Source organism: Poecilia latipinna, unplaced genomic scaffold (genome assembly GCF_001443285.1).
Source record: "Poecilia latipinna isolate Pla-1442-1.1 unplaced genomic scaffold, P_latipinna-1.0 Scaffold465, whole genome shotgun sequence".
In the NCBI taxonomy this organism is placed as follows: domain Eukaryota; kingdom Metazoa; phylum Chordata; class Actinopteri; order Cyprinodontiformes; family Poeciliidae; genus Poecilia; species Poecilia latipinna.
In genome coordinates this window covers 668,913-691,747 of record NW_015113081.1, presented here as the reverse complement: position 1 = coordinate 691,747, position 22,835 = coordinate 668,913, and the positions used below count along the sequence as shown (strand labels likewise).

The window sequence follows — 22,835 nt, the reverse complement described above, 5'->3', positions numbered from 1 at the left end:
TCTCTTTAAAAAATCCTGCTCTTTCCAACACTCCACCTACAGGAAGTCATCACATCACTCCTCTGTTAACCATTTAACGTTTTTATCAACGTTGCACTGAGAAGTAGCTCGTATAATGATGTGCAGATGTGGTCATCAGCAGATGTGCAGTTCCACCAGGTGTTTGCTATTTGCTTCTGGCTAGTCTGAAGGAGCTGAGTGGGGAAGTTGCGGGTTAGGGGTGCTCTGTGAGGCAGAATCACGGAAGCTTGGAAACTGCAGCTGTTTTTGATGAGGAAATAACATAATATGATGTAAAGCTCAAAGTTTTTCCGTAACACTGCCCCTTTAAGAGTCACTATAGGGGTTCAAAACTGGTGACCATGACTATGCATCAGTTTTTCTGTCTCAGTCACACCATCTATATTTGTTTCTCTGAAATACAAGTAGTATGACTTCAACATGCATGATGTCTTTGATCAGCCTTCGACGGTCCTTAAAGGTACTTCTGTCTAGGAAATCGAAATGTTCACTAATGTTATGAGATATAAGAATTCATAATGTAATGTTAACCCCAATTCAAAGACGTGGATGTTTTTATTTTTATTTTTTAAGTTTTAGACCTTTTGGATAATGAAACCTGCTTTCTCGTTGTTCTGTCTGTGTAGAGGGTTGCTTGGTTTCATATTCCCAGTCTGTGACACGGAGTACTCTCCAAAACCCTGCTGTTGAAAAAGTTCCAGTGATAATACTATCTGTGTCCCCTAGAGTTGTAGTTGTATGCAAAAATGATGGTTCGCTGCACACCCCGGTTTTAATGTTCTACTTTGGTATGTTTTCACTGCAGTACATATTGAATTACTGGAGATTTGGATACCAGTTGTGCCTGAATACAAAATAGAAGGTCAACTGTCTGTGAAAACATGTTTTATATATCGTACATAGGTAAACAATCCAGATGTTGTGCACAACCCCAATAGTGCAATTCAATAGATCCAATAGAGAGTCCTAAACCAACATTGCTTGCGATGTCGTGTGTTTCTCTGGTCTCTAGTGGGTGTTTGTGTCCTAACTCAAAAATGACTGGTGTCTTCTTTAATCAGCCACTGTCCATTTGTTCAATTGTTGGGAGTTCTCTTCAGCCCTGTTTAGTCCACTTTAGTTAAACTCTAGTTTGCTTGCCAAGCAAACTGGTTCGATTACAAAACCTCGATCTCTGTTCGATTGGAGTGAACTCTGGTTCAGTCCGAATGCATATATGTGATTGGGCACCATTCCAAAAGCAGGAAGCGAACTATAGCACAGGGCATTCTGGGTAAATGCAGCCAAATCAAACAGGGTGTCTAGCACTAGCAGGAGAAATGGCTCGTGATCAGACATGGATTAAAGAGGAGCTAATATTTTATATTAATAAGACAAAAGAGAAATCCTACAACCACTAAAATCTGACACCGCTCCATTTTTGCCTAAATTTCATAAAGAAGGAAGTTCAGTGTTCAAATGTTTTTGTGCTGTTTCCTTCAGTGGTTTTTGGGATGTGAAAACACCCTCAGTCAGTTTGATGTCACACATTCGTTATATATATTTGATCAAAGTCTTCCAAGTAACAAGTGGTTGGGGACGTCACTGTGCTTTGCTGGCGTTCATGTAAATGAGCATTCACTGCCATAGACCACTCAAAGGTGACTCTTATTTTGCCCTCCAGAGAGCTGACATCAGAGGAAGGTAAAATTGGTTTTACATGGCAGCTGCATAGCGCTGAATGGGGATCTTAACATTATTCATGAGAGCAAATTGGGCACCGTTGATTTAGAAGAGTGGGGGGACTCTTGCATGCACGCATCTATGCTCAGTGCGGTGCTTATCTTTGTCGCTTATTGTGTAATCCCCTAGGGCGACGGGGGAAAGGGTGGAGGTTTGGGATGTCATCATGAAAACCAGCCTGTCCTCCACCCAATCTCCACCCTTCCACATCAACTGGCCTTGCCCCTCCCCCCCCCTCCGCCAGGCGGCTCCTTCAGAGTTCTGCCTTAATTACCTGATTTGCCTGCCATGAGCTGTCAGTGTGACTCAGTGCTATAGCTTACCCCAGTGGAGTCGCCCTAATGCCTTGATGCCTCAGTGCAAGCCGTAGCACAACAAAGATCTCTGACCTGGTAAGGGGCACCGTGTGGCTCTGAGCCAATCAGACCCTGCTGTTTCAAAATGTTATCAGCCTTGAGCAGGGAGGACATGTTAAGGCTAATAGCTAATTTAATGTGATAAAACCCAGAACGAATGGAGGAAACCAAGTTGTTGTGGCAGACGGCTAAGCAGTGAAACGCAGTGATATGGCAGAAAGATGAAGCACCATGGAGGTTTGGTTTTTATTTCATTGCTACAGGAATACTGGAATACTCTGCACAGGTTTTGCATAAGCTGATTAAAGTCGTATGGTTGAGGTAAATATAAAACGAGCAGGCTTGAATTCTTAAGGGTTAATGTATAGACCTTTTATGTTGCGTTTAAGTGGGATGTGTATTGATCAGACGCTTACTTAAATAAATTGGTGAGGTAATTTTGAAAGCAACCACTGATTGACACTGTGAGAGTGGAGGATAATGGGTTGTATACTGCAGGGTTCCAATGCCTTAAGGAAAAGATTGGAATATTAGTGTTATCCCCATCCATCCATCCATCCATCCATCCATACATACATACATACATACATACATACATACATACATACATACATACATAAAAAGGTTTGTTATATAAATCGAAACTGTAAATTTTAGTTTTGAAAAGTCTGGAACGTCGTCATGAAGAGTGCTTCATAGAGTGATGCCAACAAGCAGCAAACAGCGAAACGCACTGTGAACACATGAATGATGCGAACAAAAATCCAAATGAAACAGAAAAATACTGCAAAATAAAAAATAATAATAATAATAATTGCAAGCGCAAAAAATGGAAGCTAAATCCTAAAAGCAGCAAAACAAATTCAAACAAAAAATGCTGCGACTGCAGGAAATACAAGCGGAAGGGAAAATGCAGCAAATAGTAAAAACAACAGCAAATATGAATTGTTGCAAACTCGCTCCACAAACGGAAGTGCTTCAGAGTCCTAGCTGGAGTCGACCCCAAATCGTATGGGACCAAACCCTCAGTAAAGATGGAATGTTACGATTTAATAGGATGTTCAGAAAAAAGGAAATAGGAAAAGTTGTGTTATAATTCATAACACAACACATGTATAGTCTTTTACAATATTATAAAGCTACGACATATTCACCTAGGTAATATTACCTACTCCATAGAGTAGGTAATATTACTCCCCCTAGTGGTCTGAATGACTTCCGTTTAGTGGACACAGTGTTTGGTGTAACACATACTGTTGTTTTTGCCATATGCTGTATTTATATCATACTGTTATGGTGTTTAATACTCCACCAAAATAGTCTTGCTATCTTATATCTATCTATCTGTCTATCTGTCTATCTATCTGTGTGTGTATGTGTATTTCTGCTCCCATTTCCTGTGATTGCTACATTTTTTGTTTGTATTTGTTTTGTTTTGTTGCTTGTAGATTTATTTTCTGGGAGTGCAGCAGTTTTTGTTTTTCTGTTTCTTTTTTTCCCATTTGTTTGTTATGATGTTTTGCCTTGTTTCACGTGGTTGCTTTACATTAAACTAAAACAAGAAGTGTCTTTTTTAGCTTCTTTTTGAGCAAAGAAGTGTCTTGCTCAAAAAGAAGCAAGACACTTCTTGCTTCTTACACCAGAACAAACTGGTGTAACCTTATTTCTAAGAATGTTTCATTGTTAAAACATTTCCTCATTCAGACACTTCAAGATGAATCTTACGATAGCAGGCTAAACCCAACAAGATGACTCTCTACCAAATCTGACCTGATGTCTTGCCTGCACACCAAGCCCAAGTCAGTATCTATGTTTATCGGCTTCCAGACATTAACGCCCACCCCCTCGCACATGCACTTCCATCTGACACGCCTGCATACACTCTCGTTGACTGAAACGCGTCTGGTGCCCTTGAGCTCTAAATGGTGTAGCAGCGGCTCCACAAAGGGGATGACTACACGAGGAGTCACCTGCAATCCACGATTAGACGATTTCAGCAGGGCCTGCCACCAATAGGTGCTGACATGTGGAACTGTGCTAAGCATTATTCCACACAGCTAGTGGAGGAGACCTACTTCACTGGCCCAACAGGACCCCGTCTCCCTGCTGCTGCCCCCTCCTCTGAGACTTACCAGGGCAGACAACGCAAAAGGAGAGTTCATCATTTATGCATGTGCGAGATTTATAATTGAACAAATGACTTCTTCTTTTTGGTGTGTTTTTCAGCAAAGCTAAATCTAACATTAGGACAGCCTAATGTTAGTCAGAGGTGATTTTATTGTGGTGTTTTCATTAAGCAATCAATGACTGCATTTTCAGTGTCAGTGTTATGTATTTTATAGCACAATTAAGTAACTACATTAACTTCAATTGTTCTATCACATATGACTTAAAAGAAATTTAACTTTGTAATTTAACGCCTTGAAATTGGGCCTTTGTCTCTTTAAAAGCTCCAACTCTGTCTGAAACTCCGCCCCCAGGAAGTCACCGCAACCACACTCCTCTATTAACCTTTTAACAACATTTTCACCAGCATTTCACTGAGAAGTAGCTCTTATAATAAGCTCTGCAGATGCACAGTTTGCTAATTGCTGCTGGCTAGTCTGAAGGAACCGAGTGGGGGAGTTATGAGGGAAGGGTGCTCAGCCGAATGGTTGCCACGGGAGAGTAAATAATTTCTCAAACATGTATGAAAGAGTCAAAGCAACACTCCAGGTATGTTTTTGATGAGAGAATAACATTATAATATTGAGTAAAGCTCAATAAGTTGGATTTTACATAACACTGCCCCTTTAATGTGTCAATGTTGACAAAAGAAGAGAAGCTTTATGAAAAAAGAAAGAGGAAACCTTACTGTACGAAACTGTTTTTCATCTATTTAATAAATGCAAAGAAATATTCTTCAGAGGCAGCCTTCAGATATTTCTCTATCAGCCTGAGAGTCGACCGACTATCGACAGAATCCACATGAAAATTTCATCACATCTCTCCAGATTTCGTTGCCAGCCCCCGCTTTTGATCTCACGCCGGTGTCTCCGGAATCATCAACGCATCTTCAGAAATGCGCTCCGCCACTTCTACTGAGCGCATCTGCGAGCGGCACATCTGTTTGTGCGCGGCATCTTACTTTTCATGCCAGCCATTAACGAGATTATCATTTAACAGCCGTGCACACAAACACACTCGATGACAGCCAACAGCCGCCCACATGTTGTCTCTCTTGCTCGCGAGCGAGCGTTATTAAAATAAATTGTCTGGAATTCACAGCTGCACATTCGAATAATATGTCATAAAAATACAAATTGGGTTTATGTAATTTCTGCTTTATTAGATAATTCTCAGGGAAAAGTCACACACTGTTAGGTTTGCCTTCAAACAAACAATCCTTGTTATTTAACAATGAAAAGTGTCTGCCTGCAGGTGTCTTTTTCATGTTTCTTCCCTTCAACTCCAGGCTTTGTTGACATTTTTGCACTCATGTATAAAATCTTAATATCTTGGTGGCAGATATTAAGGTTATATTATTTGCCAAAATATATGCTTTAATTAATATTAATTTATGTCAGTTTTCACAAACCACACTAATTGGATCAGGTCACCAAATGACCCAGTGTTTTTTTTTTGTTTGTTTGTTTTTTCCATTTTGAAACATTGCTGGCTCAGGAAAAGCGTTTATGCCTGAAATGTTCTGATATTTGTTCTGTCCTGCTTTGCACCAATGCACTTTGCTGAGATTTGAACACTTAGCCTAACCGTAAACACAAACCACATTAATGGAGTCAGAAATGCAGTTTAAAAAGTCTGCGGTAAGATATCTGAAGAAACAAAGAGCAGCTTTTCGTTTCTACTCACTTTTGATCTGCTTGCTCCATTTCATGAGCGATCCAGTCGACGATGAATACAGGTCAGATCAAATTTTTATTTTTGTCGTTTTCTAAAGCGGACATCTGCAGAAACAGTGTTAATTAAATTTAAACATGGTTATATCTCCCTGCCTTGGATTTTGCGAACGTTGCCTGAAGTAAACGATGATACAACTTCAGCTTCCTAAGGGTGGGATATTACTGCTGTGGGGCCAAAATGTTGCAAACACCAAAATGTTGCATCTTCACTCTTCAGCATTTTTTGTGAAAATCAGCTCAGTTGATCCACATCTTTCTGTGGTTTAATTGGTGGACATCTATCATTGTTGCAATTAATCAGTTAATCGCATGACCAATTAAAATGAGCTTGATCATTTCCACTCTAACGATTAATTTATTTTGTGGGCCAGTTTTGTTTACAGACGCCCGGCCAGGCCTGCACATCCGTTTAAAAGTATCAGAAACGGCATGTGACTTTGAACAAAAAGGATCAAATTTATATTTAGAAGACAAATTTTGTTTTTTTGTTTTTTGTCTTGTTTTGTTTATTTTTATTTTTTAAAGGGATGAGGGAGAAGGTGGAGAGTAAATTTTTTATAAAAATAAAATCAAGTTTAAGCTGTTTTTTTGTTTTTTTTTCAACTTGAAATCAACTTGTCTCGTGCCATCCCGCCACAAAAAAGTGTGAGAAATACATATTTTTGTAAAAGTTACATACTGCAGCTTTAATGTTTATTAAAATATGCATTTCCCTTCATATTTAGACCCATGAAACATGTTTCTTTATATACACATACCCATGGAAAAATAAGAAATAGCAGCTTTATCAACACAGGTCATTCCAAGTCGTCGTCTTCTTTTCTTTATGGTCTTTCCTTTGTTTCTCCTTCACTGTTAAATTTGACCTACCTCCATTTTGAGAGCTTTCCTTTTCCCTCCTTGCCCTCAACCCCTCAACCCCCCCACACTTACTACTTTTCGTAAACCCCCCCCCCCCACCCCACGCTGAAACATGAATGCACCGCCGATGAATCCAGGGTGAACCGTTGGGATCTGGGTGGGGTTCGCCTCCCCATCAGTTGCCACCGTCTTTACGGATCAGCCAGCTGTAAAAAGCTGATGGTGGCGGCGGAGGTGGTCTCCATTTTTTATGAGTTGGTGCAAATCATTTTATTGAGACAAAAGCAGTTATGAGGCAGGCTCTCCTCTCCTCATCACTCAGTCACTCTTTAAACATGCTGGGACCATAGCCCGCCTGATGGCCGCTTGTTCTCATTTAGAATACAATTTCTCTGATGGATGATTACAGCCAAATGCTACTATACTGGGAAGGTGGATGAATGTGAATATATTATTCCAATGTGAAGAGATAACGCACTCTAAACAGATCCAGACAGCATCTAAATTGGGTTGTTATTTCCTGTGGTTTGTGTTATTATTCTTAACTTGTGATCCAGATCTGAAACCTAAGGAGTTTTCAGCTTTTTCTTGTATAAAAATGCTGATTGGTTTAAAATTTTAACTGTTTAAACTGGTTTATAATTAAGTGTGACATTATAATGTTTTCTTACATTACCTTTAAGTTATTTAGTCCATAAAACCCACTTATGGAGTCTGCGGTATTACCTGGAGTCGCACATAATCGCGCACTGTCCCAGTAACAGGCGGTTGCGTTTGCTTTCGTGGAGCCAAGAGGACTCAGCGGTATTTAGAAGATCATTACCAGAAATGTGGACAGATGGTGAGAGCCAATACTGAAACAGTCATACACATAAATGCCTCAAGCTTCCCGCTATTCATAACAGATGCTGTGATTTTATGATCATCTTGATGGCAGATTTTCCTACTTGAGAAAACCAATGACAAGCTGTTACTCTGTGTGATTACAAGGCCGTAAATTAACCACAGAGAGGGCCCCCGTGTATCACTGCAGGGAGAGCGCGATGTTTATTAAGCTCGCTTCTCTGATTTTGCCTCAAACGCTGGACCTTTCTTGTGCCTAAACCCTGTTTATGCAAGAGTGTGGTACAGTGTTTGTCAGCGCAGTCCGTCTCTGCGAACACCCACAGCAAATAGTTCTTCATCTGAACAGTGCCTGAAAGCATGTGGAGCATTTTGTATTATATGAAATACTTTTTTCCAAGTAGGGATGATTTTTGCAAAATACAACTGCAACAAAAATCTAGTGCACAAGCTTGAACTCTCTGGATGTTCTCTATTACACACAATGTCAAAATAGCATGTACAACCTCAAATATATGCTTACATTTCCCTAAATATTGTAGTGCTGCAGGTTAAACATGGTCTTTAACATTATCAGGCCTTATTGTCATCAATACTTTCAAATGTCTGTGGCCTGCAGCTTATCTTGGTTCTCCAAAAAGGATTTCATTGCCACCACTCATTCGACTGACCAACGTGTAGAACAACAGGAAGGTCTAAAGAGCTCAGTGAAGTGAAGGGGAACTTTATATTTATCCTAAAATTACAACTTCTTTTCTTTTCTTGTAGAATACCTTTTGATTGACCGTCAATTGAAACAAATGCAGATGTTATTCAGCTGTGTCACCCTTTCACAAGGTCCAAAACTGTCAGCCTCAGATTAAAGGTGGCCTGTTATGCTTCCTTGATCAGGTTTGGATGGGCCTGTATGGGCTACATTAAGCATGTTCATTACTTTTTTTGAGCAAAATCCTTCTTAAATAGTTATATTTTAGTCTAGTCAGTCCTGCATATTTGGAGCTGCTTTAGGGCCTCGTGTCACTTTAAATCTAAATAAGCTGCTGCTAGCCAAACCCCCCACCAATATATCATACAGTATTAGGGATTGTTCTGATTATTTATTGTATAAATATTAATACTGAAATAAATCAATTCAGAATGAGAACCCAAACTAGCAAAATACTTCAAAAAGTACGCGGTTGGGTTGCTTGGAGTATTTAATCAAGTATTAGTGAAATATATGAATGTTTGTGAGCCTCTATGTATAATTCTGAACCTGTATACTTTAGAGAAAATTCACAATTACTTCAAAAGCTCAAATTTTTGTAAGTCACTCAAGTTTTATATTGTGCAGTCACCACCCTGGGAAAAGAACGGATCAAATAAATCATTAAAAAGTCCAAATTAAATGTGCTATTCATGCCTATTACGACTGACCATATCCAAGTTTGTACCGCGATTTCCTTTTCGTCTCCTTCGCCGTCTTCTGACACCTTTTGGATCAGAAACGGCAGCCAGCCTTGTATCTGTCGACAGGCCTTCCTCTCTCAACACCTCTGGGCCCGGCCCTCGGAGTACTGCATGTGTGAAGTGAGTCTAGCTCTAAATGTGCAGAAACATGTGTTTGCCACGTTGTTTGTTTGCTGTAGCATGTTGAACGACCAGTGGGTGGAAGTGGCTGGTGAGTCGAGAACGCTCATTAGGAATTTATGAAGCGCTAAAATGTTTGGTCTCCAGGGAGGGGGGATTGGCAGCTGTCGCGCAGCCAAGCAAGTGGGCTGGCGACAGGAGGAGGGATCCCACATTAGCACAGAGTGGAGGCTGCGGTGTACGGCAGCGGCGCCTGAAATATTTACAGTAGGTTACTGACACTGGTGGTTTATGCAACAGCTTTACAAGGCTGCTCCTATCACAGAGCACGCAACGTAGAGGCAGCATTTCAATATTAACTGGTTTTATGTTGTTTGTAGCTGCTCAGCAGATGGCATCAAAATAATTCACCAATAATCACATGATCTTCAGCTTTGACTCTAAACATGCAATTATCCAGAATTTTAGGATCGATCTTTTCAACCACTTTCTTTTCTGTTTTTGACGGAGGTTTTGCAGTATTTATTAGTTGCACTGTAGTAAAAAGTTTAGTAATACTTGTTTATTGACCAACTTAAAAGACCTGTTGAGATACAAAATGTCCATAAACTGGGAGTATTTAAACAAAGTTTTGTTCTCAATCGATTAACTGGACAATCCTGCATTACCCTGTATAATTCATAGTGGTTACGGGCAATTGCTGTTCCAAGGTGAATCAGTGGCTTGATCTTGGTGGGTTGACTTCAGCTTACTATTCCACTTTGAGACCTTTTAGTTTGTTGCGAAGGCTACTAAACTAAACATGTGTGGTTCACTAAAAAAAAGTTGCACAAAATGGGAATAGTGCCGCTGCAACCCCGCCAGGCCAGACTAAAAACAAACAATGATCGCTGTGGATTATATGCTGATTTGTAAACTGTTTAAAGAAAAGACGAAGAGTAGAAGAAAAAAGCTAAGAAAATAAAGGGAGGAATTTCTTACCCGCAAATTCATGCATTGTTTTTGGGCGCAGAGATGAAAAACCAGCGACACTCCCTGTGTCATATCTGTTTTTCTTCCTCTGCTCCTGATGACCCATGGTTTTCTTTATTTACTTTGTGTATGTCGCTACCCTTTAACCAAGGGTTGCTTGGTCCATGTTGATGTGCGTAGTAAGTGTAGGTGAAGTCAGTGTATACTACCGTCTGAGTCCGCTGCGCATCTATTGAATAGATTTATGTACGAGTACGTATTCAAATTTAATGTATCAGATGAATGAGCAATGTTTCTGTTGAGTCTGTTATTAAAGCATGTCATTAAAAAGGTATAAACTTTTTAAAACCTTGATATCTTCTTGATGCATGCATAGTCAGGGGTAAGGATAACCTGGTGAAAACCAGCCCTTATTTGCTTAATCAAGAGTGTCTGAGCTCGCAGCTGTTGAGAAACGATTGGTTCTAACAGGCATGGATTGTGTTACGGTTTTAAATTTCACCCAATTGCTAACGTTTGCCGCTGGTATGAAGCTTACTGGAAATTTGGAAATTGCCTGCATTGTAAACTGCTGTCCTCCAGTGCGAAGAGAGAAGTGCTCATCCGAATGCAGCAAATGCTAATGACAATTCAGTATTTGGAAACGTGTCCAACGCGGGCTTAACGGCTTCGTTCACTTCTGAAACTACAGGCAGGCTACAATTCTTAACAGCGCAGAAAATCGGCGCCATTTTTCACTATTTCTCCTTCTAGTCACTGACTAGCCAGGTAGAAAAATCTACTGGAGGGAATCCAAGTGAAGGGGAGAAAGTCCAGACTGAGATGTAAATGAGATTTTTTTTTTTTTAAGCGGAATTGTACAGGAAGGGAACAGAGGAAAAAAGACTAGAAATCCTAAGTTCAGGTGCTACTAAGAGTTAGGCTGGTAAGGGTTTGGCTGTTGGTGATTATTATACAAAGCAACTGCATTTCTTCATGGATTTGTTTAAAAATGTTTATGGATCATGTAACAATTATCCAGTGATGGATGGAAGTACTTTGACATTTTTAAATACATAGTTCCCCTTATCAAGTAAACATGGTGCTTTGAACTCTTCCACAAATGTTTGACAGATATTTGGTTGTCTGTCATTTATTTTAAATGAAAATGCTTCCAGCTTTGTTTTAGGCTGTTGTTTCTCTTTTGCTAAAAGTGTAGTAGGAGTATATGTAACTGTGGATCTGTCAATAATTGCTGACAGTTATGGTGAAGGTCCTGGCTTCACACTGGCAATGTGGGTTGACTAATGTATTCAGAAGTGTATCGCATCACATTGACTGCTGTGAAAATTAGAGTTTTGGCTGCATGTTGTATGTATGCACTGTTAAAGAACTGTATTAAAGTGTGTTTTCTGTCCTCAGTGATCGATGACAGTAATATTATATACTAGTAATATTAGAGATCTGTTGAAGCTTTTGGACTCATCAGATTCCCTCGTGAATAATGTGGAGATTTACAGTAGCTCTAGCTGATGAAGTTAGAGCTTGAAAAATATTGTTAACGTCTCTATTTGAAGAACATTTTCATTTTTACATCAAAGCATCTGGTTGTGGATACATTTTGCTTTGTGGTCAAAATGAGTTCACTCATTTTAGCTGGAATGTTTTTTATACAACAAGGATCCTTTTTCAGACAAAATAAGATGGTTGCAGTCTAAATCCACTACTTTTGTCCTTACAACATGCTACTGTAAGTAGCATGTTGACTACTACACCTGAAGTAGTCAGCATGCTAGGAGGCTACAGGTGGAGTCCTGCAGTTAGCACTATAAAAACAATAAACTAATACTTTTTAGGTTCAAAAAGCAGGATTATAATTACGGTTTATTACAATTTTGTAATCTTATGTTCCCTCTCTCTCTCTCTCTTTCTTTGCAGTTTTCTGTGAAGATCTACGTTCCAGCTTATATTTTGTCAATGCATCTGTGCAAGAGGTAGTGTTTGCCAGCACCACAGGGACATCGGTGCCCTGTCCCGCTGCAGGCGTGCCCCCTGTCTCACTGCGCTGGTACCTGGCCACCGGCGAGGAGATCTATGATGTGCCAGGGATCCGCCATGTGCACCCCAATGGCACCCTTCAGATCTTCCACATCCCCCCTTCCAGCTTCAGCAAACTCATCCACGACAACACTTACTATTGCACAGCGGAGAACCCCTCAGGGAGAATCAGGAGCCAAGATGTCCACATCAAGGCCGGTCAGTTTTTTGTTTTTCCCCCTTCCTCTTTGAATGTCTCTGCCACCGATTGATTTGCTGTAACCCTGGAAATGAACGTTGCACTGAAGAGAGGTTGTTTGTCTGAACTCTGCCTGCGTTGTTTTCTAGCGTAAACACTGCACACCTCTCTGTCCCTCTACCTGTAGTCCTACGAGAGCCGTACACTGTCCGGGTGGAGGACCAGAAAGCCATGAGAGGCAATGTGGCGGTCTTCAAGTGCATTATCCCTGCCTCAGTGGAGGCCTACATCACTGTTGTGTCCTGGGAGAAAGACACAATGTCAATCAATGCTGAAAGTAAGGCATTACACCTCTTTCTTCTATAACAACCAAGGCGAGGATGTTTGCTAGCCTGTGACACGCTCAGATAGTGGTATACATGCAGATGGGAATCCTTGGTGAGGTTTGTCTTGCTTGGACCTCTCGGGCGTGCTGATATTCCTATTTGGCTTTTGGTTGTTTGTTTTTTTTAATTCTCTTGAAACAACAGTGCTTCCATGAGTGCCACTGCAGAGAGGGCTGTTTCTCTACATCTGTCTGACCCGATGACGGCAGGCAGGGTCCTGCTCGCCCTCCTTTTGCCCCGTCTTCCACGAGAGTGCTGGCTGCCAGCCGTGTCACTTAGTCTCAGTGTATTGACCCATTTCTCCGGCTGATAGGATGCATTGCGGCGCGCCGATCATTCAAATCACTTAAATGGAACGCTCTTCTGCGTGATTGTTTCCCAGCCCTGGGGGGAAAATTCACTTTATGTGGGGCATTTAGCAAACTCAATAGACGAGTGCTAATGTCATTTTGCTTTTGGATGGAGGGCAAGTGCTGGCTAGCCATTGCTTTTCCCTTTTTCTTTTTTTTTGTTTTGTTGACGTTTCACATTTGTCCACTAAGGAAATATCGGCCATGTTGAAATCTATATCAATCTCTAAATTGATTTTTGTGCTAGCATGTTCTGTGATGTCCCTGAACTGTTTGTTGTCTCGCTGCCAATGGTTTGGCGGTGCAAAGTGATTTACTCACAATTAGACAAGTTTTACTCTGGAACAGTTTTTACACAAGTATTGAAAAGCATACTGGCCGTTTCGGTGTGCTTTTCATAGATTTGGGTCACAACTTTATTGATAGAGTGGAGTTTACAGGACTTCTGAGAGCTGAGATACTCATGTAGTTGAATTGTTTTCATTTGTCCAAAACACCACAGGGATCCTGACTAATTTCATAAACAACCTGTGTATGATAGAGAGGTAAAGGCATTTGTAGGGTTTTATATTCTTCCAGCACCATTGGAATGACAGGCTGATGTACCAAAGTGTGATGGGGGTAAAGCAGGAAGTACAACAAGCTGCTATATTCTGATTAAGCCCCAGTCATGAGCCATCGATCAACAAACATAACTTTTCATTTGCTAGCTTTAATCTTACATTCTTTTTTCCTGCACAAGTATTTCTGTTTTATTTTGACCAGAAAGATTCCTAAAAAATCTCAGTTTGTCTTCCATATTTTTCTTCCTGTCAGCTCATCAGCAAAAAGCAGGTAGAGAGGGAACACCCCTACCCCACCTGTGCTGCATTCAGCTGGAAACAACTCAGGCACCTTATCTGGCGTCTAAGTAAAAGGTTGTAAAAACGTGGGGCAGTACAGTGAAAAACATCCATTTTTTTAACCCTTAGCAAACCTTTATACCCATTAGTTCTGCAGCAGAAGTACAATTGCGGCTGGCAGCGTTGTGGCAAGCTTGTGGAAACTAAAAATGTGAATCTTTGACTGAGAATTTGAAACATCTTTTCCTCATTACTTTTATAGTGAAAGTTGCAAATTTTAACAAAGTGCTCATCTCTGCCAGTAAAAAAAAAATCCTCCCATCTGGAGCCATCAGCCATGTAAATGCTGTCAAAAAAATCATCCAGCCACCAATCCACTGCTCTCCTGCATGCTAAATAATGGATGACAGAAGCCTATGAATCTATGAGCAAGTGGTCTTTATTCACGTCTCAATGCACGCACCCTGCATCGCATCGTCCATTTACCTCATTCTCTGCTACACAGTTTTTAAGTGCACTGTCTGTGTGTCTGTGTGTCTGTGTGTCTGTGTGTCTGTGTGTGTGTGTGTGTGTGTGTGTGTGTGCGTGTGTGTGTGTGTGTGTGACAGCTCCACATAAGACGGCTCAACCCCTCAACCTCAAGACCAACCCAGGGCATTTCACAATTCAATTATTTAAAATCGTATCAACACTTTGACAAAGACAAAAAAGCTTTAAGAAATAAAGCTTTTCTGTCTCCAGCATGAATAATTGACCGAGACTCTTCACTTTAAGAGATGGAGCTTAGACAGAGGTTCGACATTCCTGCTGCCGGCCTCACTGGACTGGACGTTTTCGAGCTGTTGCAGGGCAGACTAACAGAAGACTTATGCAAGGATCCTTTTGTGCATTTGAAAAGATTTTCAATTTATGATGAAAAGCGCTTTAGGGTCATCGCATGCTGGCAAAGTAACTGGCATTGCTCACTTGTTTTTCCCTGCTTTTTTTTTCCAATACAAAGAACCGTCAGAAGAGTCTCTTCTTGGAAAAGATGAGTTTGATTTATCACAAAGGGAATCACTGGAAACATTTACCAGATTAGATCAAGAGAGCAGAGTTGCCTGTTGATTAGATAAAGGAAAGGTGTGAAGACATTTTGGAGGGATTTTTATTCTTTACATTTCACACAGGTAGGACATTCACACTGAATGCCAAAGAGCTTATTTGCGTTCTTATACTTACTCAAGCATAGTTGACTGTCCAAGGAAACAAACTCTGATCCGTTCAAAACCAACCAAACAGCTCTGGTCCCCTTAGAGAAATATTAATATATTCTAGAAAATGTAACTTTGTACAGAAATGACATTCTTTTGTTTGTCTGTTTATGGTTTCTGTTTAAGGATAAAATCCAGTCTGAATAGTTTCCTCCAGTAAAAAACAGATATATTGATACCACTGACAGATTTTGGTTGGAGGAAATCTTTACACATTTCTTCTGATTTCAGTGAATATTTTGGAGTTTCCTAGTCAGATTCCTAATTTGAATCTGATGGAAAATATGTGGAAGAAGCTAAAGATGAAGGTGATGGCAGTGAAGCCTCCAGCCTCAAAATCTCTCAGCTCATCGCCAGGTAAATTGTGAAAACATGGAAAGTATGCACACAAAAAAAATGTAATTAAGTTTGATGACTATAATGCTTATGCAGACTTGATTGAGACTGATATAGATTATTTTTTATATGTCATTAATAAAATGTAAATAACAAATATAGTTTTTTTTCCAAATAGGATGCTCCTTTTAAATTGCTTTATTAGCTTTATTGGGGATGCTTGCTAAAGACAGGTGCATATATATATATATATATATATATATATATATATATATATATATATATATATATATATATATATATATATATATATAAATAAATAAAACGATGCTTAGCCTGGTGGGGACACAAGTAATGCCTGGTGGTCCGCCAGGCTTATAATACACTAGGGTAAAAACTGAATTTAAATCTAAATCTACCATGTGTATTAATAATTTTGGTCTTTATTGTAGGTTTTACATGTTTTTGTGGGATTAAATCAGTTACCTACCGCTTCAACACCTTTATTGTGCACCATTCTGATGAAGCTGTTCCTGTTATGTGAACGTGGCTTTTTTAAAATTCATCTCCTTGTAGAAAATGGCTGGTGCTGGCAGAATGGCGGAAAAGCACAAGAAATTTGTGTGCATATGTAGGTTAGAATGAAAGGGCAGCAAATACTTCATTTTAATCATTTGTCCAATGTATTTCTTAGAAGTTGGAGAAAACAAAAAGCAGCCCATCTAAATGCAGATTGTACCTGGTAGAGCTGTGTGCCTTGTCTGCAGGGTTGGCTCTCTGGATGTATTGGGGTGATGTGTGTGGCTGCGGCTGTGCTGCTGAGCAGGGCCATTCCCCCAGGTGCAGCCTTTGCTGCAGTCACTGAGGAGGCCTTGTAGTCATTTGCCCCAGCTTGATGCTGTCTGCTCTGCATTCAGCACCCGTCGGGGCGAGAGGGGGCCAGCCCCCCCAGCAGTATACTGCGGACACACACACACACACATACACACACACACACACACACACACACACACACACACACACACACACACAAGGGGGCTTTTTTTCATTCAGCACACGACCAAAACACAAAGGCCATTGGCCATCACACAGATTCTCTTTGCCTTGCTCATCTCTCCCTCCACTTCCTTTGGTTTCATCGTTCGTGTCTGAATTTATTGCTCTGCTTCTCCAGCTTTTTCAAGCCAATATATTGTTACATAAACATAGCTCTAAAATCCAATTATATAAAATTGTCAAATACAATTATGGAGGCTTATTTGATATCTGATAATAATTCATTCTGGAGCCAAATTGTTTGTTGACGATTAAGATACGATATGTTTTCTTCGACCCCCAGTCCCTCACCAATGCCCCGAAGCTCCAAAGCATCTGGTACTTCTCTCCAGGTGTGGTGCACCCTGGACAGGTTGCCAGACCGTCTCAGGGCAACATGGAGACATACTTGAGAAACAAAAACCAAAAGGGCAATGTAGCATAGCCAATTAACCTAACAAAGCATGCTTTGTGGAATCCAGAGTAGCCAGAGAAAACCTATGCATGCACAACAGAACAAGCCAACTCCTCGCTGATGGACGCTGTTTAGATAAAACCCAGGAGCTTCTTGATACAAAGCAACAGGGTTAACAACTGTTCCACCGTTTGCCTAGAAAGTCCACAGGACCGTAGAATTCCTGATTGGTTAGTAGATTGGTCCGATACATATTTTAAGAAATATTTCACTATTGAAGACTGATGTGGTGACTGGATCGCACCCCAGTTTCTAAAACATGCAGTTGCACCGTTTTAATGTGTGCATGTGCGATGGAAACTTTTTCTCCATTTGTAAATGAACTATCAAAATTTAAAGACTTTTTTGAACTTTACTTCATCTTATGATGCTATTCCTTCATCAAAAACAAAGCTGGAGTGCTATCGTGTTTCTCATGCATGTTTGAGAAATCCTGCCGTCTCCCATGGCAACGATTCAGTTGTGCAAAACACCCGGGTGGACCTAGTGTCACCTTCGAGGCGAAGCTCCTCCTCGGAGGTGCAGTTTCCGAGCGTCCAGCTTCCACCTCACAGAGCAGCCGTCCCCGGCAAATCCTCCACTTGGCTCCTTCAGACTAGCAAGCAGCAATTAGCAAACATCTGGTGGAACTGCGCATCTGCTGAGGTCATTATGCGAGCTGCTTCTCAGTGCAGCGCTGGTAGAAACTTTGTGAAAGGGTTAATAGAGGAGTGATGTTGCGATGACTTCCTGAAGGCGGAGTTTCAAGAGAAAGAGCAGACATTTTTAAAGAGACAGAGACCCAATTTCAAGGTGTCAAAAGAAATTTCGCTTTGTAATTTAAGTCATATTTGATGTGTACAGTATTTTTATAGTAACGGAAGGTAACGTGAAGTAAAAATGCCTCACACTCTTTAAGATATTCCTGAAAAAATATGTTTAGCCATCTTCTGCTAACATGTAGAGGAGATTTGCCATTTGCTCACTGAAGAAATTTCCAGTAGCTTTATCCAAGTGTTTGTGAAATGCTTTGGTCACTAACCAATGTAAATACAGAAAACCTTTATGAACTCTTAGCTGTTCTCGAGTCTGTTCTTGATTTAACTAGGAACCCAAGGCAGCATTGCGCTCCGATCTGAGAGTGAACAAAAAACAATTATACCAAACACCAACAATACAACAACCAGCGATTCGCTCGTTCTTCTTCATGGCTACCACCGTTACAGAGCAGTAAACGTATATATAGAAAGTAGGACTGGAGGTAATCCTCAGCCCACAGGTAGTGTGGGATAATGACCGGCTTTTGTTGAGGGAAGCTCTGCAGCTCACTCGCTGTCAGTTTTGCCCTTTTCTTAGAATTCATGTAGGAAGCGTCGCCTTTGGCTGAGCGCAACCTTGAGCTAAGGGGCTGGAGAGGGTGTGTAATGGCTTTACTGGTCCCAGTGTGGAAGGATATATATGGAGGGGGAGGAAGAAAAAGGATAACTAAGTCCTTCTTGCTCCCGTTTTCGTTCTCTCCTTCCTCTGCCTTCCGCTGTCGACAGGCAGGGTTGGTAATGTGACGTGTGACAGGCTGTACGCTGTTCTTTCCTCGGCGTTTGTCGTTCCGGCTGCTGTGACTGACCGGAGCGTCGTTATCCACTAGGAAAAAATGGGTCAGGTGGCCTGCGGAGAATGGCGAAGGGGCGGATGCACCTACACATGCATCCCGCTCAGGGTGGGGCCACGCCGTGTGGCGGAGCGGCTCCCAACGTTGGAAAAATCAAAATAAATCCGGGTTGCGTTTGGCGAGCGTGCGAGTTGTGTCTCTCCTCACACCCATTGGCCGGAGCTTTGGCAAGATAAATACAGGGTAGCACTGAAAGGAGAGGGGAGGAAGAAAAAAAAAGCTGGGAAGAAAATCAATACCTGTGTGCATAAATCTGGCTGCAGCTGCCACAAAGGATTATGGGAACATGACGGTTGGATACGGTGGGGCTGGGCGGTGTGCAGGCAGCATGATAAACACAGAATCAGGACCTGAAAATGACAGGAGATTAAAAATAAGACCTGTACCGATTAGGGCTGAACCTTGTCAGAATTACAGTAACGGTTTGGAAATCCAGGTAGGTTCGGTCGTTTGAAAAGTGAGATTTGTTTCCATGATTGGGTGATAAACTGCGTTACAGGGTAGCTGTGCTTTAAAGGCTTCCTCCTGGTGGAATACATGAGTGCATATGTAACAGCCTGCTGACCCTCAGTGAGCTTTCCACATTACTGTTCTCCACGCAGCCTGCTGCTCCAGTCGTAGCCTGAGACTGACAGAGATATTAATTAAATTGGCTGATGCTCTCTCTCCTTCTCTCTCCCTCTCTCTCTTTATCTTTTTCTCTCTCTGCTGCAATGATCACGCTCCCACCTCCGTACTGTGCTGTTTGCTCGCCAATAACCGCAATTTGTTCTTTATTAAACTCTTGGGGCTGCGAACAATTAGGGTGTGAGCTAGAGGTGTGTGTTGGTGTGTGTGTGCATGCATATATTGAAGCACATGCTGGGCTGCAGGAGGAGGAGGAGGAGGAGGAGGAGGAAGAGGAGGAGGGGATTTTGGGGGGGGAAGAAGCTAAACACTGTTTAATCTTTGATAAACAGTGAGGTCTCCTTTGTGCAGCTGCAGTTTGGCACATCTTCTCCTCCATGCCGCTCAGCGCGGCGTTGGACCGGCTCATGGCTGCTGCCTCCGCCGCTCCTCAGCCTGGACGTGAGCCAGGTCATGTGTGGCTCCACGCCAGAGCACAGATTAGCTATAAGTGCAACATGAGCTAACAGTGGAAGGAGCCACCGATTAATTGGCACTTAGACTTTCTGCGGTTTGTATGGACTCAGGACTGCAGACTATCGCCTGGGTCATAGATGTCCTCTGGTTTTTAGACATGTTCTCGCAATGTGAGGGTTGAAAATATGTCAAATAAATATTGCTGCTAAAATTAGCTTGAGTTTGAGGGTTAAAATTACTGTGACTTTTATAAAAAATAAAAAAAAACATGTATATTTACATCTGTTAAAACTGTCACTTTGGCGAGACAGAATAATATGAGATGTATAATCTGAAGAAAAAAAAAAAGTAAATTTTCTCTATCTTGTCCTAGTGCCATCTGCAGAAATACACCTCTCGGTCAGAAACAACCAATCAGAGCCAACAGGCGGGTCTTACCGCTGTCAATCACTCCCTCCCCTGTGGCTGCAGCCACTTCCACACAACGGAGCCTACCGGTGGTCAGGCTAGTTAGCATGGCCACCGATAACCAGGAGAAATTATTTTCCTGTAATAGTAAGTTATTTCTCCGCCATTAAGCACATTGAGCAGGGCGTTCATGAGCATGACTGACAGCGCTAAGACCCTCCTCCTGGCTCTGATTGGTTGTTTCTGACCAAGAGGTGAACTTCTGCAGAAGGCAGTAGAAGCACTGGGTGGAAGTGATTTTACACAGATTATCTGTCTGACACCAGACCAACATGAAAGAGTGACATTTTTAATAAATGTGTTGAGAAAATTTAATTTAAAAAAAAAAAAAGCTACACACTGCAGCTTTAAAGAAATAACAGATTTGTCAAGTGAGCTGATAAACAAAAAATACTTACATTCAGTTGTTAATGACGATGATAAATTAAAGAAAGTGGGGAAAATCTCTAGATTTAGGCACCTGATTTTGCTGATTTTAGTTATTTAAAGAAAAACACCCTGGACATGTTGCCGGTCCATCACAGGGACTGGACAGTTGTGAAACAAATGACATGCGAACATGCAGTATGCAAATTTTGCAACATAAAATTACTGATGTTTTGATGGGTCTGTAGTTCTCAGTAGATAATATAGACAGGTTAAGATGTTTTTTGTTTACTTTTTTTACATCAAGCCAAGAGTTTTTATTCATTTTTAAAGCAAAACTACAACAGCAGAACTTGAAGAATGAAGCGATTTTTTAAGGCTTGAGCCCTGAATATGGTAGGAATGTAAAGAGTTTATTTTTTTTAATTATCTTTTTTTTATCAAAGTCAGGGAAATTTCTGTAGGCCTGGTAAATATTTATCTTTTTCACAGATCATACAAATATCCTCATTTCCATGGCATATGCACAATATCTCAGGACACAGTAAATCTCCTCAAAATGCACAAAAAGGTATTTTGGGCATTTACCCATAATCCAACAGAAAGTCGGCCATTTTGGACCAAAGCCACCAGTTTTAGTTTTGTTTTTGATTTTTTGATTTTTTTTGATTTTTTTATTGTAGACATTGTGGTGAACTTAGGACACCGTCCTAGAAAAAAAATATGTAGTTGGCAAACATTTAGGTGCATAATTGTGCTTTTATGATTGAATCTTTCCCAGCAAACTGCCTTAAATCTTCATATACCAGACTTTTTAAGAGGGTTCAAACCAACAGAAAAAAATGTAGTAATGCTATTACTAACAACAGTGTTTTGTATTTGTACATTAATGTATTTTATTTGAAGTTACATAAGGTCCCATGTTGCTACTGCATTTGGCTGTAATTAGTTTGGTTTAGTTCGGTTTTATTTCAGATTTGAGCCATTCCAGCAGATGGAATATGACAGAAGCTGCAGCTGAAGGGAACCTGAAGCCTGTGCAGCTGCTGACTACATGCTGGTGATTACTCAGACACCAGACTTTTTCTTTTTTCTTTTTTTTTTTAACCAAACAAAACAAAATAATTTTCTGTGACTCCCATCGATTTATCACAAAGGCGGCTTGGAGTAGCCAGCACCGTGGAGGAACCTGCTGAGAGAGTGATGTGCGTCTCAGTCTGCGTTGGATGTGTGTGTGAGGGAAAGAGTGCGCCGCTGTATACGTGTGTGTGTTTGTGTGTAGGAGGAGGAGGGGGTTGGGGTGGCAGACTTGGCTGTGAATGACTGCTCTTATCGCGCGCATGCAGCTGCTGCAGTGTCTTTGAGAGACAGAGGGGCTGTCCATGCATGCCACTCACTCTGCCTATTCACAGCCGTCCTCCCTTCCCCGTGTCCCTCAGCCTCTCTCCATCTCTGTCCCCGTCAGCGCTGCATTTTATGGCAGGGAGGTAAACAAAAGAAAGACGTAGAGCAAGAAGAAGAAGATAAAAAAAGAGAAGAAGCAAGCAGGGCTTTAATGCAGGCTCATGTGGAGCAAACCCGGCGATGATTCTCACGATAAAGGACAGGCAAGAAATTAAATGTCACCGGACATCAACGCATCACCTCCTCTGATGTGTGACTGTTTGCACACCAGCGTACCTCCCCTCCACCCGCCCGCCGCCCCTCCCGTCTCTGTTTGACATGGACATTTTAGTGGTTTCTGGTCATGGAAATCCTTGGTCAGTCTTGCATGCAGCACATAACGTCTGATGATTGTGTTTATAGATTTCCTTCAAAGGAGCAAATGTTCAGCTGATGCTGCGGAGCGAGGGCAACGCATCGCAGGAGCCTGCAGAGCAGAGCCAACAGAGAGGGACGGAATATTTCAAAATAAGACGAGTTAAAGATGCTGGTAGGAAGGTGAAATAAGTCAGAATTAGAAGAAGTGATAGGCAGTGCTCTCACTTCTTCCGCTCAGAGGAAGAGGAAGTGATGTCTCCATCCAGCGTTTGGTGCATGCGGCGTGCGTTCTGGTTTCTGTGAACCTCCCCCGCCGTCTCCCCCACTTTCCACCATTCTGTGCCCACGTTTCCTGTCATGTACGGCTACAC

The 22,835-nt window shown here is 41.4% G+C and overlaps 1 protein-coding gene across 2 annotated transcripts in view; it reads left to right on the top strand.

The window, feature by feature from the left end:
- dscama (Down syndrome cell adhesion molecule a) overlaps nucleotides 1–22,835 on the top strand; it is a 109,802-nt gene that overhangs the window by 26,057 nt on the left and 60,910 nt on the right. For both annotated transcript variants that reach the window (XM_015039217.1, XM_015039216.1), the window contains exons 2-3: nucleotides 12,164–12,481; nucleotides 12,649–12,798. In XM_015039217.1, coding sequence (XP_014894703.1) covers nucleotides 12,164–12,481; nucleotides 12,649–12,798 — 468 coding nt within the window. The remainder of the gene's footprint in view (nucleotides 1–12,163; nucleotides 12,482–12,648; nucleotides 12,799–22,835) is intronic.